Here is a 19,684-nt window from a genome sequence, read left to right as displayed (position 1 = left end):
GCAGCAGCCTCAGTCTCCCCTGGAGTAAAGGCGAAACCTTCCCATGGCCCCCGTCATGCCCACTCTGAGGCCCAGGACTGACCTTACTTATCAGGACCCTGGCTCCTCCCTCTACTTCCAGGCCCAGGAGAAGCATCACACTTTGGGCTGTGGAATTTGTCTTCCTCAGTGGCTGCTTAGATGGGGATAACACGACCCAGAAATGGCATGAGTCAATGCCCCATGGAGCTAATGTTGACCAAGGAGAGACCTGGCAGTGAAGGAGCGCCAATTAAATTGCTTGCACTTTGCTCCCCTGATGGACTCTTCTGAGGCTTAGGAGTACCTCTTTTACTTCTCTGCAGATATCCTGCATGAACAAGCAACCTGCTATGTTTCATCATGAAGCTATGGCCAGCCCAATTGGTAATGCACCACCTGTGTTTGCATTCCTTCCTTCTCCACCTCTTTGTTCCTTCATTCTTGTGGCCCGGGATTGCACCCCCAATAAGCACTGTTAGGTAAGCATCATCTCAGGCTCTATTTTCTATGGAATGTGAGCTAAAATATCTCCCAAGAAAAACAGCTCCTTCTTGTGTGGGAGGGCAGATTTTGCTCTGAAGAAAATAATAATTTTATTACATTATTATACCACAGAAGAATCCTAAAGTCACATGCCAGAAACCTTAAAGAACTTCTGCAAAATGTGATGGTTCAAGACAAGATTGAAAGATTGGCTTGACCTGACTTCACAGAAACAGTGAAATCATGAAGTAAGTAGAAGAGTCTGCATGAATGGAGTAAAATTATTACTCTTATCATTGTCATCATCATCTTCACAGCTAACACTTTCTCAGAGCTTACCATATGCTGGGCAGTCTTCTAAGCACCCTATATCTAGGCTCATTTAATCCTCATGACATAGCTAGGAGGTCAACATTATTAATATGTCCATTTTATGGAGGAAGAAACTGAGGTTCAGCATAGTCAAGTAACTTACCCCAAATCACATAACTAGAAAGTGGTGGAATTGGGACTTGAACCCAGGCAGTCTAGTTTCAGGGCCCTGCCCATTAACATTACTATCTTGCATGGTCTTTCCCCTTCATCTGAGTATCAATGATTCAGATGTGGATGAACACATTTCTGAAAGAAACTTAGCCCATCTCAGTAATTTGCAAATATAGGCTATTCTCTGTATAAATAAGAAAACAAAAAACATTTACTGTTTGTGGCAATGGAAAGGGGCCAATCTGAAAACAGCAAATTTATCTTGAAAGAAAAGCATGTGAAACTAGGTAAGTCATCATTAATATTTTCAAGATAACTTAAAGACCCATCATATCTATAAAATGAGAGCAGATTGTCATGAAGAAGAAACATAATCCGAGATCCATAATCCAGTCCATAAAGACTGCAGATGAAAATTACAGGTGTCATATTAAAAACACAATAGAAGCAGTGTCTTTCCTGAGTTACTGAAGAAAACCAAGATCACAGAAGAGAGAGATAGGCTTAAGAGCTTCTTCAGGAGCTCTGTGGAAAAGATTAAAGAGGTGAGAATCAAAGAAGAAAAAAAAAGAGATAGAAATGATGTCCATAAGACCCAACATGAATATAATAGAATCCCTCAAAGGAAAAAGCAGATCCGACTGTCTGTCAGTCATCTTTGGGTTTGACTTAAGCCCTCACCTCCACACCATGACACTATCCCACACTGCGGGGTAGGAGTCCCAGTCAGCCGGGTGCCTTGGGAAGAATTAGTTGCAAGGTTGAACTTCTTAAGCTAACCTCTAACCCACAACACAAAAAAGGGTATAATTAGGGTCTAACCAGTGGAGGGAGTCTGTGTACTTCCTGTTTGTGTTCCTTTAGAGAATCAATTTACTAATCCTTTGAGAGGTCACCAGGGGAAGAGAATACCCTGTTCCTGATCTCAAGGAGGTTCCAATCTACTGAGGGACTCGATCTACTCCTAAGATACTAAGATCATGTGTAAGGAAGATGGCCATCACAGACACAGGAACTCCTTTCTGGAGCTCCACATTGCCTGTCTTTCTGTAAAAGGATTGCTAAAGTTACTCATTTTCCTATGTACAGGGCTCCTCCAATGATGTCAGTACAAAATTGCTTAGATATTATTTCAAAGTAGTCATCTTGCTTTAAATATGGTATATTAGTCCGTTTAGCATTGCTATAAAAGAGTACCTGAGACTGGGTAATTTATAAAGAAAAGAGGTTTATTTTGGCTCATGGTTCTGCAGGCTGTACAAGAAGCACAGCACCAGCATCTGCTTCTGGTGAGGCCTCAGGAAGCTTCTACTCATGGTGGAAGGAGAAGGGGGAGCACGTGTGTCACATGGTAGGAGAGGGAGGAAGAGAGAGGAGAGGGAGGTCCCAGACTCTTTTTACCAACCAGATCTTGCATGAACTCATTACCACGGGGTTGGCACCAAGCCATTCTTGAGGTATCCACCCCTAAGAGCCAAACACCTCCCACTAGGCTTCACCTCCAATTTTGGGGGTCACATTTCAACATGAGATTTGGAGGGGACAAGCATCCAAACTATATCATATGGGAACTGAAATCTTTTATAGATTATTTACAATTATACCCAGACCTGTGAAGAGAATGGCCTTGGTATCATTCAGGCCTAGATTTGAGTCCTGGCTCTTTGCAGCTTCTATCAAGTGACTCAGCCTCTCTAAGGACTGAGTGTCCTTATCTGCACGATGGAAATGATAGTACAGCAGCATAGTGTTCCTCAAACATTACTGTGTACATCTTGTTAATATGCAGATTATATTCAGTGCCGGGGTGGTGCCTGGGAATCTGCATTTTTGCAAACTCCTGGGTGCTGCTGTTGCTGGCTTATAGGACAGGCCTTGGCAATCTGTGGCCCTCAGACTCATTTTGTTCAGCCCCACCAGCTAAGAAGGTTTTTTTGTGTTTTTTATATGGTTAAAATCTTGTAAACCACAAGCAAATAAAAAACTTGAAAAATATGTGATAGTAACCATATGTGGCATGCAAAGCTTGAAATATTTACTGTCTGGTCCTTTACGGAAAAAGTGTGTCGCCTCCTGTTGCAGATTCCAGTACTACTGCTGCTTCATCCCCTATACCCTCGGGCCACCTGAATTCACCTACAGTTGCAGGCAAAGGCATTTTCCAGCATGCTAATAATTCCCATCTCAAATATTTGTGCCTCTCTCTCTTCTCTGCTGGAAGGCTTTGTTTTTGGCACTAGGTGAGCTTTCTCAAAGACCTGGAGACCTAATTGGAGCTGGGGGGAAGGTTAACTTCAATCAACAGGGAATAGACAGATGGGTAAGTGTGCCAGTGTCCCTGTGAGTGGATTCTGAGGTGTGTTCCACGCTGTTTCACAGAGTGCACCCATGAGAGTGAGTTCCATGTGTCCACGTTAGTGACCTGCTTATTAAGACATGCTTCATTGGCTTTATCTTGGCTAGCTCTTCCTTTTGATGTGCTGGTACCAGCTTACCTGGGTTTTTGAGAATCAATGTGTGCATCTCTTCCCTCTGCGTTTAGTGATGTCATCATGGTGACCGAAACTTGACCATGGTGTCATATTTTTACCAGGGAAATCCCCAGATGCTATAAATCAGGTTGTTGCTGTTATTGATTTTTTTTTTTTTTTTTTTTTTTTTTTTTTTTTTTTTTTTTTTTTTTTTTTTTTTTTTTTTTTTTTTTTGAGACAGAGTCTCCCTCTGTTGCCCAGGCTGGAGAGCAGTGGCGCGATCTTGGCTCACTGCAACCTCTGCCTCGATTCAAGTGATTCTCCTGCCTCAACCTCCCCAGTAGTTGGAATGATAGGCGCCTGCCACCAGGCCCAGCTAATTTTTGTATTTTTAGTAGAGACCACCATGTTCGCCAGGCTTGTCTCGAATTCCTGACCTCAGGTGATCCACCTGCCTCTGCCTCCCAAAGTGCTGGGATTACAGGCGTGAGCCATCTTGCCTGGCCTGTTGTTATTGTTGTTGGACAGCCAGATGCTAGACATTTACCGACATACCATTTCCTCACTTGTCATTTCTGGCCCAAATAAACTATGTGCACCCAAGTCCTTGTCTCAGGGTCTGCTTTGGGTAGAATCCATACTAGGAGAAGTACCTACCTGCCTCATAGTTTTGATGTTCTCACACCAAAATCACACAAGATCACATCTGAGAATCATTAGCACAAGACTTAGTACGTGACAGTCGCTTAAATGTCAGTTCCTTCTTCTTTCCTCTTTTTCCCTTAGTAAAAGGGAGACTCCACAGCATTTTCCAAGATACCTGCCCTGCAGGCTTTTGGTACCAAAGTCAGCTCGGGCTCCCTGGGCCACCTGGTCACCTTACTGGAGGCTACAGAATGACTTATTTGGCCTGTGTCCACACACAGACCACCACGCACAATGGGCAACAGGACATGGGCTGAAACTCAAATTGGCGTCAGGAAGGAAGCATATCCATTGCAACTACATGAAACTGAAAACATGTGGGCAAGGCAATCATGGTGGCACCAGCATGTTCTGCCAACTCCCACCAATGGGATGCGAACAGTGCCCCTTTGTGCAGAGGTGACAGACGTGAGGCTGGTGGCTCCTTCAGGGTGCTGTAAAGTAAGGTGGGAACTCAGAGCAAGAGAGGAAGAGGTGAGGCCCAGAAAAGTGGGAAGGAAGAGAGAGAAAAAATGTAGAGACAGAAAAGGCATGGCTTGAAAAAGACTGCCAGGTCGGAAGCAGTGGCTCACCCCTGTAATCCCAGCACTTTGGGAGGCTGAGGCAGGAAGATCACTTGAGTCCAGGAGTTCGAGATCAGCCTAGGGAACATGGTGAAACCCCATCTTTACCCAAAATACAAAAAATTAGCCAGGTGTGGTGGTGCATGCCTGTGGTCCCAGCTACTTGGGAGGCTGAGGTGGGAGGATCCCTTGAGCCTGAGAGGCTGAGGCTGATTTCACCTCAGCCGAATGCAGTGGTGAGCCGAGATTTCACCACTGCATTCAAGCCTCAATGACAGAATGAGACCGTGTCTCTAAATAAGTAAATAAATGAGAAAAGAGAAAGAGACTGTTAGGTGTCATCCCATATCCATTTTCCCCTTCCTACTTAGTAATGATCCCAATTTTTAATTCAGTGCTCAGCCAAAAGACCACATGAGCCTACTTCCCTTGTAGCTGGGTGTGACTCTCATTCTAGTCAGTGAGGTAAAAAGTGGAAGTTGTGTGTGGGGCTTCCAGGAAGGCCCCGTAAAGGATACTGACTCATCTGACCAACAGGCCATTTTGCCCTCCCCAGCTTTTTCCTTATTGCAGCCTGGAGCTTGGTGTGACAGTTGGAGCTCCAGTAACTGTCTTGGGTGATGAGTTACCCTGGGATGGAAGTCGGTGCTGAGGATGACGTGTGCAGATTGCAGTGTCGTCCTCTCTCCCACTCCACCCTGGGTCTGTTGACGTGCCTCATTTTCTCCTCGTCCTGCCAGCTGCTGTATGTCCTTCCTCACATCTAGCCACAGTGCCTTTCAGGATGCCAGCTCTCTGTGCTACAGCTGTGCCTCTTCCCTGAATTACTCAGGTCTGTGCTAAGTTTTAGGCTCTTGCAACTTCCCTGGATTCTCCCCAAAATGAGAGCACAAGCCCCTGTTTTCGGATTCCCCAATCAATATGGGGGTCTTGCCACTCCGCAACGGGGCTCAGTTCTGTAGCAGTGTCTGGATTGACCAGCATCTAAGCCTTCTTTCCTTCCTTTCTCGTCCTTATACTTCCCCCCAGGTTGTAGAAACCTTATAGGTGGCAAAAGGTACAAGGAACAAGATAACGTCTCTCTTTTGTTATATATGACTCTAAATTTCAAAAAATCTATGACTTTTGAAACACAAAACTGTCAGAATTACTTCCCTTATTCTCCCCATTCTGTGACAACATCCTTTCCCTGAGATAATAAAAGCAGTTGGCCCAGGTTCCCAGAGTGGAGAAAGAGTTGGCAGCCATAGGAAGTACTCCTGGGCCAAAGCATCAGTGTGCATCTTGCAATATCTTACCACATTGAGAAAAGGGGGAGGAGACACTAGGAGAAGAGCTGAACAGCATCAGAGCCAGAGATGGATCAGGTCAGTATTGGGAATGTAGTTAAGAGCAGTGTGATGCTGTTGCTGAAGAACCCCAAATATCAGAGTCCTGTAGGTCTTCCCTGTCTCTCCTCAAAGTCCCATGGTGGAGACCTCATCACTCTTCACGAGAGGAAGCTGCTCTCAAGCCCACCTCACAGCATGGAGAAAAGGAGTCCACATCTGAAGATGCCCAGGATGGCCTGGGCCCCTTGAACAACGGGGTCACAGCCAAGGATTCTCACCCCTCCAACGTGGCAGAGAGACCCCACTCTGGGGAAGGTGGCCTGCTCAGGGTCATAGTGGGTGGAGCAGCTTTCAATGCACCCAGCATTTAATAATTGATCCTGTCAAAAATCATCAATGGGTGCTAAAACAAGTGGGCCTAAGTTTGACGAGGAAGAGACATTTATAGCGTTTCCACGTATGATATTCAAAGTCTCAAAGTCTCTTTCAAAGCCACCAAATTTAACATCACCAGTTATGGGACAAATTGACATTGTATGCCTTCTGATAGGATGCCCTGAGAAAAACACATCGCTTTTGTGACATTTCTGGCCAAAATGTCTAACCTGAATCTGATCACAAGGAAACATCAGACAAACCCAAACTGAGGAACAGTCTACAACAGTAACTGGCCTGTATTCCCGAAAAATGTCAAGGTCATGAAAATTAAAGGGAAGGCTAAGGAGCCATTTCCAATGGAAAAAGACTGAAGAGAAGGGACACCCAAAAGCAACGTGGATTTGACCCTAGACCAGACAGGAAAGGGTGTTTGTGAGGGCCATCCTGGAGGCAACTGGCTGCATCTGAAAGGGTCCCTGGATTGGATGGTGGCGTTTCTCCCCATGTTAATTTCCTGATTTGGGTGATTGTGTTATCTTTGTGTAAGGATGCTTGTTCTTAGGAAATAAATGCAGAAATATTTAGGGATGAAGGAGCATTCTTTCTTCATCCCATTTCTTCCCCCACCCCTTCTCTTCCTCCTTCCCTCTCCCACCCCAAGCAAGTGTGGTGAAATATTCATCAGTGAGGGATCTGGGTAAAAGGTACTGGGGAGTTGTTTGTGGCACTATTCCTATACGTTTTCTATACATCTGAAATTATTTCAATATAAAGTTACCACCCCAGCCCCCACCCTCTAAAAGATTTGAGGAACATGAAATCAGGGAGGGGAGGAGCCCAGAGTGCCCCCTAAAGGCCCATGTTCAGATCAGAAAGGGGCTTTGAAAAGCCTGAAATCTAACCCTCTCATTTCATCTCTGAAGGCTGAGACTCAAGAGAGGTGCAGGCACATAGGTCCCATGAGTCCAGCACACATGCATGTAAGCCCTTGCCACACTGCCTCCCTGCTTCTGAATCCCAGACCTGCCATTTGGTAACTAAGAGAACCTGAGCAAGCCACTGACAGGCTCCAGGACCTGCTACCCACAAATATGATACCTTGGCACATTGACTGTTTCAAGCTGAAGGAATCTGTAAAACAGCAGGTGCAGGAAGATCTCTCTGACTTTTCCCTGAGGCAGGTCATAAGCCCCTCTGTGAGAGGTGCCCTTTCTATGCCTGGAGAAGAGGAGGATCCTTATCTCCAAGTCACAAGGACACGTAGAGGAACCTAGATGAACAGGCTTGCTGTCTCCCCCAGCTGACCACTCTTTTGTCCTGTCACATTTTCCCAAGAATCTCCATTCTTCATCAAATCTAGCGTAAAAACATTCAGGTTTAACAACTTCTTTGGGTCTTCACTTTCTCATAATCTCCTGTGTCATGTAAAATATATATATATTAAATAAATTAGTATGTGTTTCTCTTGTTAATCTGTCTTCTGTTACAGGGGCCCCAGATGAGTCTTAGAGGAGTAGAAGGAAAATATATTTTTCCTGTACTACACTGTGTATGCTTTCTAGTCCCCAGTTTCCTCATCTGAAAAATGAAAGGATAAGAGCACTTCCTGGGGAAGGGAGTGAGATAAAGTTCATGCACAGCACTTAGCACAGATCATGCTCCATCCACGATTGATCAGTGTCAGTGTGTACTACTACTGTTGTTATTATCACTGTTATTTATACCCTGACTCACTAGCCTGGATTTACAAAGTAAGGAACTGACTAATGTATCTGTAAGAATGTTTCCAGTTGAGAGAGACAGACAGAGAGAGAGAGAAAAGAAGAAGAAGGAGGAGGAGGAGGAGGAGGAGGAGGAAGAGGAGCAGGAGGAGAGTGATAACACAAGAACACAAGGGAAAGTATTTTTTTAAAAAGTACATATGTTATCTCCTGTAACAAGAAGTCTGGATATGAAATGGCTCCCCAAGAGATTCGTCAGATGGTTCAATGCTGTCACCAAGGTTCTTCCCCACTAGCTGTCCTGTCAGCCTCTGCTCAGCTTTGGGATGGATCCTTCCAATATCCCAAATTTGCCGTTGAAGTTTTAGCATCATAGGCAAAAACAAAACAAAACAAACAAACAAACAAACAAAAAATCAACCCCCAGAGACAGACAAGTGAAAGATCTCTGTTTTGTCTCAATCTTTAAGATCAAGGAAAAATTCCTAGAGTCTCATTAATATCTCCTTGTTCAGAATAACTTCACATGCCTCATGCTCAACCAAACTTTTATGAGGACATGGGATGAGCTTGTGTATAGGTAAGAATTACACTGGCCAGAAAGGAACAGAAAAACCTCATATAACAGTGTCTAAATAAGACAGAAGTTGCTTTCTTTCACATTTTGGAAATCTGGCTATGCAGTTGGGCACCTCTAGCTTCAGGAATCCAGGCTCTTTCTAATCTCATGCTCCTCTGTGCATGGTTCCACTCCAAGTTGCTTCATAGCCCAAAACGGCTGCTCCAGCTCCAGTCCTCTTGTACTCATTCCAGCACCAGAGGAAGGAAAAAGAGAGGAAAAGCAAAGATCCAGGCCAGGTGCACTGGCTCATGCCTGTAATCCCAGCACTGTGGGAGGCCGAGCTGGGTGGATCACGAGGTGAAGAGATCAAGACCATCCTGGCCAACATGGTGAAACCCCGTTTCTACTAAAAATACAAAAATTAGCTGGGTGTGGTGGCGCACACCTGTAGTCCCAGCTACTCAAGAGGTTGAGGCAGGAGAATCACTTGAACCCAGGAGGCAGAAGTTGCAGTGAACCAAGATAGTGCCACTGCGCTCCAGCCTGTGTGACAGAGCAAGACTCCATCTAAAAAAATAGGATTGTACTTTCCACATATGCTGACTCCACCTGGACAAATCTCAATCACATGGCCTTATCTGACTGTAACAAAGGCTGAGAAATGACTATTCTGCACAGCCATGGGCACAAATAAAAACTGGAATTTCTACTACTATTTAAAGGTGAGAAGGTGAAATGTATTGGGTGATAACCAGCAGTCTATGCCACACATGATTCCATCGGCACTAGGCATGACCTGGCCTAGCTGAAGCCATGGTTGCCTCATAACTGAACAAAATCAGGTTCAGCTAACCTGGTGGCAAGGTTGGGAAGGGTTGTTGGATAGGCAATCAAAGGTTTCAGAGACTAGCAAACTCCCATCACTCCTTACCAGGTTACCCATTGGTAGAAATAAGCAAGTTTTCCTCTTGGTCTTTTCAATGTACCACACCTTCCTCCTACATTCTCTTTCCTCTTGCTCCTCTAGAATAAAATCTATAAAGCACACAGTTGCATTATTCATGTGCTAGTCACACAACTCTTGTGCTCAGTAAGTGCCTGAATCACCTGTGAGACCCAGAGCACAGAACATTCCATCTCCATCAGATCCACTTGGGGGAGGAGGTGCTATTACCCTGAAAGTCATTTCCATGGTGTAAATTCACCCTCCTTTGCAAAATGATTCATTGTTAGTGCCCACAAATCATTCTTCCAAGAATATCACTACATGTGTGGAGGAAGAGTCTTTCCCTCCCAAAAGCTCAACAGTTGTGGATCTGATGACGTTATTTCCAGAATTCAGAATGAAAAGGGTTCCTGGGGAAATAAAGGATATGACTTACAAGATGACACATGGAGGAGAGGCACATGATCAGCTCAGCTATCTAGATATATTTAAGTATGGTTTATCATGGGGTTTCATGTTTAAACACCTGGCTGTTCCATCTTTAAGGGAGACATTTGTTGCTTCTCTCTGTCCAACATCCAATTCCTTGACTTTTATTGACAGAATCCATATTTCCCTTGGGAAACCAGTCCTGCAGAGGTCTCAGTTCAAGCTGAGACTACCACCACCTTTGTCTTTTGGAGTTGACATGTTACTCATGCTGTTATAGAAGTATTGAGTTCCCTTGTCTACAGCAATTTGTTCATAATTGGAAAAATGATCCCAATCACTCAATATATCCCATTACCTGGCTTTTTATCTAAACTGTAGCACAGACAGAGACTCCATGTTCAGCTCGACTTGAAGTGAGGCCACCTAAAAATGGAAGGTTTCACTTGTCTCAGTAACCTATTAACTCCCAGTACAGAAGCCATTCTCTATTTTGTCATGTTAGCAAAACCCTGATTTTTGTACATAAGGAAGCAGAACCAAGAGGTTTAGAGAGAGCTTGAATTTTCACGTCATATGTTGAGTGCCTAGGTCCACCACACCTGAAGGAATCTCACTTAAATTTTCCATTAGTGAGCCAACATTTTTACTTAAGCCAATTTTACTTGGATTTATATTACTTGCAACCAAAAATCCTGGTTAATACAGCCATGTCAGTCATTGAGCTTCTCCTTTATTTGACATTGGTATGCAGTCGTGCTTCTTCTTCTTTTTTCTTTTCTTTTTTTTTTTTTTTTTTTTTGAGACAGTGTCTTGCTCTGTTGTCCAGGCTGGAGTATAGAGGTACAGTCTCAGCTCAGTGAATCTTTGACCTTCCAGGCTTAAGCGATCCTCCCACCTCAGCTTCCCAAGTAGCTGGGACTACAGGTGCACACCACCACATCCAGTTAATTTTTGCATTTTTTGTAGAGACAGCATTTCGCCATCTTGCCCAGACTGGCCTCCTGGGCTCAAGTGATCCTCTTGCCTCAGCCTCCCAAAGTGCTGGGATTACAGGGATGAGCCACAGCACCTGGCCTAGTCTGTACTTCTTAAAATGGTTTCTTCTCCTGGAATATTCTATGATGAACTTAACCATGAGCATTCTCCAAGGCTTAGGCTGTGGTCTTCTCTTTCAGGGACACATAGTTCAACCCATACGCCTGGGAAACAATGTGAGATGGAGTTTGGCATGCAGGATGGTTATCAGGGAGTGTTCATGTCAACACAAGTGAAAGGAAGATGAGGAAGTAGGACCAGGCATGGGGGGAATTCAGCTGTTGAGGCAGGACCACTGACTATCTTGGCCAACCCCACTGGAGGACCTGGAGCTAGAATGGCCCTTCAGAGTCACTTGGTGTTGGGACAAGAGGGCCAGGCCCTTATACTCTCACATCTGTCAGTCACTGGATATTAGGCTGCACCAGGAAGGGGCACGACCTTGGCAAGACAGTGGCATGCAGCTGAGGCAATCTCTGAGGGACTGAAGCTGGAAGCTCTCTGCAGACACCACTGTCATCAGCTGGGCAGTGAATCCTTCACTGAAGGGTATCTGGGGACAGGCATCCTAGCATCCTCCATGTAAGCTGGTCCCTCTGCCTGCAGGAACCTGCTTCCTTTTGTCACTCCTTCAAGCCTAATGGTGTTGACAGCCCCTCAGTTACCAGCCCTCTGGCACTGCACCATGCCTTGTGGGATTCCTCTTTCCTACTCACACCTTTGCAAATGGTTCCTTTATTAAAATCTTCTCCAACTGTTGTCAAGTCCAAAACTTGTACTGCTCACTGCATGACAGCTCATAAGTCGAAAGACAAGATGTTGGGGCAAGGAAAGAGATTTTATTTTGGAGAGCCAGCAAACTGAGAAGATAGCAGACTAGTGTCCTAAAGAAACATCTTAAGCTAATACGAATTTGGGGCTCCTTTTATTTTAGGGAAATGGGGAAGATGCAGGGGGTTGAGGCCAAAAGGTGACAGATGACCACAGACATCTGAGTGGCAGTGAGGGTCACCTTCTTTTTCCTTGGTCAGGTCACAATACTACGTAACATAGCAATGCTATGTAACATAACAATGTTATGTTAAAATAAAATTTTAACTTCTGTGTACATCCTCGTTTTCTCCTCGGGGGGGTTAGTTTTGGGGAAGGGCTATTCTCACTCATCCTTGCTTTAAAGTTAAACTATAAGCTAAATTCCTCCCATAGTTACATTGGCCTATGTGCAGAGATAAGCAAAAATGGTTAACCTAAAAGATATTGATACAGGAGACAGAAAGAAATTATTTAGGCAAACAGCGAGGGCAAAGGAGTCCTTGGTGGAATTTCCCTTTTAACAAAAAGCAGCCCCAGAATTATTTCTTTTCCAACAAAAAGCAGCCTGAAAAATTGAGCTGCAGACATAGATAAGCAAGCTGGAAGTTTGTATGGGTGAATGCTGGCAGCTGTGCCAATAGAAAAGGGTTACCTGAGGGCCAGGTATATTCAACATGGAGGCTTCATCTTCCCTTTTCTTTGTCACCATATATACAGTAAAGGAATAGGCAACATGGCACTGGCAGGTAGAGAACACATTGGCATAATAAAAAGATTAGGGTGGGGGTAGCCAAATGGCACACCTAGTCCTAATCAGTTTTCAAGCCTTATGCAAATGGCACACCTGGTCCCATCAATCTTTCGTGCCCCATGTTAATCAGACACCACCTCCTCAAGTTCATCTGTAAAACTCCCTGCCTTTTGTTGTGGGCCAGAAACCCGCTCAGGACCCCTCTCTCTGCAGGAGAGAGCTCTTCTCTTTCGCCTATTTAACCTCCACTCTTAACCTCATTCCTTGTGTGTCCATGTCCTTGATTTCCTTGGCATGAGACAATGAACCTTGGCTATCACCCCAGATGAATGACATCGCTTCAATATCATCATGGGAGGCTGGACAGAAGGGGTGTATGTGGAGGGAGTTAGTTGTGCTAGGTTTCCTTTTTATGTTACCTGGCCATCATATTGAGTGTGCTCTCTGCTTCTTGATGGGACCCTGACTGATGTAACCAAACAGGTCCACAGTACTCCACTCCAAAAGATGCCACTGTGGCATATTGAGTATTTTGAGGTAAAGGCAATCAAAAATCTGCAGCAGATGCAGGAAGAGCTCTCTGCCCTCCCTTGACCTGCCTAAGAGCTGGGCATAAGTTTCCCTCCCTTTGTGAAGGTGACTCCCGTTAGCACCAGGAAGGGAAGAGTGATAACTCTCATCAACAGAGATAGGGAGTTGACACAGAGATGAATTTGCATAAACAAACCTTGTAAAAATAATGTTTACTTTAGAAGTGAGGGGAATTTTTCCCTTTACTTTCTGAAGATTCAATTCTTTAAGTCTGCTGAAATAAACTGGCAACAGACAGAGTAACAGGAGAAAAAGATCCAAATGCATTTAAGTGCATGGTGTCATCATAGGCAGGTGAATACTCAATAACCCACTGAGGTCTAGAAGCTCAAATGTCACTTTATGTTACGGAAGAAAATGGGGAACGGAAGATTCCTGGAGGGTAGTGGTGACAACCTATGGGAGGTGGAGGGAAGGAACTGCACTATGAACAAAGGCTGTTTTATTATGCAGATAAGGTCTCCCAGGTAACAGCCATCAGAAAAATAGGTGATTGCCTGTGGTAAGCTCTGTCTTGAGGAGGTGTCAGACCTTTATCCATCTTTAGGCAGATAAAATGGCCCCAGAGAAAAACCTCTGCTTCCATCTGCAGTTTACCATACTAAGGTAGCTCCACTTAAGTTTCCTTTGAGAAAGGACAGCTTTTCAGATCTATTCCTGCCTGCAGTTTTCTGAATAGACAGTTTGAAATAAATCAAGGAAGTGTGTTCTGGGGTGGCATATTCTTGCCTTCCACATTCCCTTCCACTCATTCGCCCACAAATTTCCTGGTCACTTCCTTACCATGCACTGTCCCTCAAAGTCCAAAGCCCCTTTCATTCTTTAAAATGGTATATACGCCCCCAAGTCTAACCACTCTTTAGTTCTACTTCTTTTCTATGAACCCGCATGTATGTAAATATTAATAAAAATTGTGTACCTTTTCCCCTGTTAATCTATCATTTGTCAGGTTAATCCACAAGCCCCCATTCACTGAACCTAAAAGGGTAGAGGAAAAGTTTTTCCTCCTAGACATAACCTTAGGTTCACCTCAGCAGAGTGTGGAGAATATCACACAGCCAATTAGGAGAAGGACAAATCTTGATTTTATTCCCTCTCCCTAGGTTCTGACCAATGGTACTGAACAAAACCATCAGGAAGGCCACCGTGGGTGTTGAAAATATAATAAAAAACAAAATCTCCTGGCCAACATGGTGAAACCCTGTTTCTACTAAAAATACTAAAATTAGCCGGGCATGTTGATGTGTGCCTGTAATCCCAGCTACTCAGGAGGCTGAGGCAGGAGTATTGTTTGAAACCAGGAGGCAGAGGTTGCAGTGGTTGCCACTGCATTCCAAGCTGGGTGACAGAGCGAGACCCTGTCTCAAAAAAACCAAAATCCAAAAACCAAAACCAAAATCTCTTTTTTTCCCAACCCAGAAAATCTCTCCACAAAGCTAAAAGAGAAAGAAAACAATTTGATGATTGAATAAGCATTAAACCAGATGTGATGCACATCACAGGCAATGCTGCTGAAAGGACTGTAAAGACAGAAAGAAATCTCACCCTTCTATGTAACGAAGTGGATGCAACCTATTCAATACATCAGGTAGGTTTTGCAATTTGGAGTCAGGTGACAAGTTAAGCCTGTGTCCTCCCAGGAAACCGGCAGCTGGGATTTATCTTCCTTGATGATTACATTTCAAAGAGAAAGAGGTGGCTCCCAGGTCCTTGAGGAAATATTCTTGAGTTGTGAGACTGATCAGAGGCTATTTAGACATTCATAAGATTTACATACATTTGAGAAGGACAGAAAAAGTAATTCTGAAAGAAAAGGAAGACAAGGGAGAGAAGGCTCTTTCCTTATTTTCAACAGGGAGAAAAAATGCTATTTGCCTTACAGAAGCCAAGGCCACACTCCAGCTGTGATACCAGGGAAAATGGGCGCAAGGAAGAGGCCAAGGAGCTGAGGGTCCCTGCTCAGGTCCCTTGGGCACTGGCTCCTCCAGCCACCTACAGCAGATACAGTTGTTGGCCTCTTGTTCAGCAATTTCAGAAGCAAAGAGAGGGCTCCCCTGCTCCCAAGCCTCTCCCTCTTACCTGTTCAGCCATTTCTCAAAATATCTGTTTTGGGCTCAGGACATGGGACTCCACAATATGACTGTAGAAGACCAGAATAAGGTACCTAGGCATATTGACTATTTTGAACTAAAAGAAATCAAGAACCAGCCAACACAGTAAAAGCTCTTCATCTTCCCCTCCAAGTTCTGTGTAATACAGAACTTGAAATCCCCTTTGCAAAATTATGACTGAGACGGTGAAAGAGATCTAACTTAACCAACCCCATTTTGCTTCTAACCTCCAAGCTGTCCTTGTTCATTCAAGGGCGTAGCTGAACTAACTTTGGGAGAAACTTAGTTTATTGTTTTGTAACAGCCCTTTCCCAAAGCAGACATCCTTCTTGCCTGGGGACTAGATTGCCTTTGTAGGACTAACACTGGCCACAAGATTAGAAATTGTGGTTTAGGAGTCATGCAGCTAGAGGCTGCAAGATTCTGACCTTCCCTAAACTGCTCCTAAGATCAGTACTTGAGATATTTTGTGGACCTTGCATTTGATGGATCAGCTGGCACCACCCAGATGAATAAACTGGCTCATCTGATCTTGTGGCCCCCACCCAGGAACTGACTCAGCACGAGAAGACAGCTTCGACTCCCTATGACTTCATCCCTGAGCAATCAGCACTCCTGGCTCACTGGCTTCCCGCCACCCACCAAGCTATCCTTAAAAACTAATGCTTGGGGAGACCATATGAGTAATAATAAAACTCTGGTCTCCTGCACAGTGGCTCTGCGTGAATTACTCTTTCTCCATTGCAATTTCTCTGTCTTGATGAATCGGATCTATCTAGGCAGCGGGCAAGGTGAACCCCTTGGGCAGTTAAAACTCCCCTTTTGTAGAGAGAAATGTATAAAGGAAATTTTCATTAGTAAAGGTATCTATACCAGGAAGAAAGCTGCTTTAAGCCAACTTTTATTAACTGAGAGACTCTTATCTGCATAACAAGATAAACTTTATTTTCACCATACATTTCCTCCCCTCAGCCTCCTACAATCTATCTCTACTGTTTCCTAGAAGCCCCAAACCCTTATGCCTTTCTGTAGCTCAGATTACGTGTCAATCATCTGGCTTTTTTTTTTTTTTAAGAGAGCGATGGGAGGCCGAGACGGGTGGATCATGAGGTCAGGAGATCGAGACCATCCTGGCTAACACGGTGAAACCCCGTCTCTACTAAAAAATACAAAAAACTAGCCGGGCGAGGTGGCAGGCGCCTGTAGTCCCAGCTACTCGGGAGGCTGAGGCAGGAGAATGGCGTAAACCCGGGAGGCGGAGCTTGCAGTGAGCTGAGATCCGGCCACTGTACTCCAGCCTGGGCGACAGAGCGAGACTCCGCCTCAAAAAAAAAAAAAAAAAAAAAAAAAAAAACAAGAAACAAGAAAAATAAGTGTGTAATGGTAAACAGACATATGGATGGATAAACAGATGGACAACCACATAGACAAATTGAGGGATGGATAGAAAGGTAGATTAATAAACAGGTATATGGGATGGGTTCGGTGACTCGTGCCTGTAATCCCAGGACTTTGGGAGGCTGAGGCAGGACAGTTGCCTAAGCCCAGGACTTGGAGACCAACTTGGGCAATACAGGGAGACTGCATAAAAAACAAAACAAACAAAAGAAACAAAAACCCAAAAAAACTTTTTTTTTTNAAAAAAAAAAAAAAAAAAAAAAAAAAAAAAAAAAAAAAAAAAGCGATGGGGTCTTGCTATGTTGCCCAGGTTGGTCTCAAACTCCTGGGCTTAAGCAATCCTCCTGCCTCAGTCCCCAAGTAGCTGGAATTACAGGCATGAGCCACGGTGCCCATATTGTCCCTTCTTTGAGTCTTATATTTTTGTGGGGCTCCTGTGCGTGCATATGTACATAATTAGAATGGTTTCCTCCTGTTAACCTGCCTTATGCCAATTTAATTTGTAGACTAGTTCACTGAGAAGGGTAGACGGAAGCTATTTTTATTTCCCCTACACTTTCAACAGGAGCAGGGGTTGTGATGGCTAAAGAGTGGGCTCTGCGGTCAGATGGTATTATGGGCTAAACTGTGTCCCTCTAAAAAGATATGTTGAAGTCCTAATTCCCGCTACCTCAGAATGTGACCTTGTGGCAGGCCAGGTCTCACTAATGCAGGCCTCCAGTACAATTGTCCCAGCACTGACTGAGTAGCTAGGTTAAACAGAAAAAGCTGATTGAGCCAGTGCTCTTACACAAAGGCTGAAATGTAACAAAGAGCCCAGCAAGAGTTTTGCCTAGGCTTTTCCTGGGCCTTGAAGCATGACAATATAACAAAGGAATTCTTAACAGGAACTTTTTAGGATTAAACAAGTTTTATTGGGGGTCTGAATAACTCCCCAGGCCTCCACAAACAAGTTTATAGGGGTCTAAAGGAACTCCCCAAACCTTTATAATTTAGCAGGAGACAAGATAACGGTAATCACCCCAGCACCTGGACCCATTTAGATTAAGTAAACTTACTGAGGCTCCAGAGGAAGGTCTTTAGGACTCAGACCTTAGTTATAGATTATAAGAAGTTAATCACTTACGTCTTTGAATAAATACACACTTACACATAGACATACAGCTTAGAAGGTATATAAGCTCTGGAAAACTTGGTAATTTTGAGTTGGTCTGGTGATAATTTCCAGACCTTCTCCCTGTAACTAGTTATGGAAATAAAAACTCTCTTCCTCCCCAGTTCATCTGCATCTCGTTATTGGGCCACGAGAAATAGCAGCCTGACCCTCAGTTTGGTCCAGGAACACATCTTCAGCAAGAACCACAAGCAATTTCACATCATCAGCTGGAAGCTGGACAAGCTGCACTGCCAGTTCCCGGTTTTGCTGCCAGGCAGCCCGCACTTGCCGCTGCCGCTCACGCTCCACTGCAACATCACGGAATCCTATCCATCTCCTTCACCGATACGGTTTGTAGACTCTGATGACCCAAATCTGACATCAGTTCTGGAATGTCTAGAAGATACTAAGAACAACAAGTTGACACCAAGAACCTGGACCCTATTTGGAAATAGGGTCTTTGTAGAGTTAACTTCCTTCCACAGGTGTTGAGCGTGATAACACCCTCAGTTAGGATGAGGTCATTAGGGTGGGCCCTAATTCAATATGACTAGTGTCCTTTGACAAATAATCTTTGCTCGGCCTTGAAGTTTGCTTCACACACGTCAGTAATGCTTATAAAACTTTTCCTGGCCCCATCAGTGTACTTCCTTGTAAAATCCAATTTTAGCAAAAACAAACAAACGAACAAATGTGAAAGGAAAATATCTTGGGCCCCCCAAATCAATAAGCTTCAGGGAAAAGTCAAGCTGGGAACTGCTTAGGGCAAACCTGACTCCCACTCTATTCAAAGTCATCCCTCTGCTCAGTGACGTAAATGCATATCTGATTGCCTCCTTTGGAGAGGCTAATCAGAAACTCAAAAGAATGCATCCATTTATCTCTTATCTACCTATGACCTGGAAGCCCACCCCCGGCCTTTCCAGACTGAACCAATGTTCAGTGTTCATCTTACATATGTTGATTGATGTCTCATGTCTCCCTAAAATGTATAAAATCAAACTGTGCTCTGACCACCTTGGGCACATGTCATGAAGACCTCCTGAGGCTGTCATGGGCACGTGTCCTCAACCTTGGCAAAATAAACTTTCTAAATTAACTGAGACCTATCTCAAATTTTCTGGGTTCACACAAACAAACAAAGAACCCTGCTGAAGCAGCTTAGGAGGAAGCTCCTCATCCTCGAGATCTGATCATCCTTGATATCTGATCAGGTTCCTCATCCTCCACCATCCCCCAGATGATGTCTGATCACTCCAGCCTATCTTCAGCAAGAATCCTGGTGGGTTGGTTTAACCAGGATCCCCCTTACCATTGATATTTTCCTCTTGGTAATTTTCCACCCACTGACTTCCACCCTGCTCAGTAGCTGTAAATTCCCACTGGCCCATGATGTATTCGGAGTTGAGCCCAATTCTCTCCCCCGCTGCAAGACCCTTTTGCAGTGTTCCCTGTATCTATTGCAATGGTTCTGGATAAAGTCTTCCTTGCTGTGTTTTAACAAGTGTTGTTGAATAATTTTTTCTTTAACACCAAACAAAAAAGGGAAATTTGAACACGGACACGGAGGACTATGTGAGGACACACCGGGAGAACACTTTGTGAAGAGGCACGCAGAGATGAGACTCATGCACCTGCAAGCCAGGAAATGCCAAGAACTGCTGGCCACCACCAGAAGGTGGAGGATGCAAGGAAGGATTCTACCCAAAGAGAGCATTGCCCTGCCGAGA

General features: G+C 44.4%; 1 protein-coding gene across 4 annotated transcripts; it reads left to right on the top strand.

Annotated features, from left to right (window-relative positions):
- Positions 1 to 4,575: 4,575 nt before the first annotated feature.
- Positions 4,576 to 18,468, top strand: LOC108542228 (ubiquitin-conjugating enzyme E2 Q2-like). 4 transcript variants are annotated; one of them, XM_017892157.1, is made up of 3 exons: positions 4,576 to 4,640; positions 14,709 to 14,877; positions 18,077 to 18,468. In XM_017892157.1, the coding sequence occupies exons 2-3, from the start codon at positions 14,855 to 14,857 to the stop codon at positions 18,444 to 18,446; spliced, it is 393 nt and encodes a 130-aa protein (XP_017747646.1). In that variant the 5' UTR covers positions 4,576 to 4,640; positions 14,709 to 14,854; the 3' UTR covers positions 18,447 to 18,468. The 4 variants fall into 4 exon arrangements, 3 of the variants coding, with proteins under 3 accessions (XP_017747646.1, XP_017747644.1, XP_017747645.1); XR_001889194.1 differs by lacking the exons at positions 4,576 to 4,640; positions 18,077 to 18,468 and adding exons at positions 5,351 to 5,561; positions 15,950 to 16,066; XM_017892155.1 differs by lacking the exon at positions 4,576 to 4,640 and adding an exon at positions 5,351 to 5,561.
- The last annotated feature ends 1,216 nt before the right edge of the window (positions 18,469 to 19,684 follow it).

The sequence above is a fragment of the Rhinopithecus bieti genome, unplaced genomic scaffold (assembly GCF_001698545.2).
Source record: "Rhinopithecus bieti isolate Rb0 unplaced genomic scaffold, ASM169854v2 scaffold_21542, whole genome shotgun sequence".
NCBI classification, from domain to species: domain Eukaryota; kingdom Metazoa; phylum Chordata; class Mammalia; order Primates; family Cercopithecidae; genus Rhinopithecus; species Rhinopithecus bieti.
This window is presented reverse-complemented; position numbering and strand designations above follow the sequence as displayed.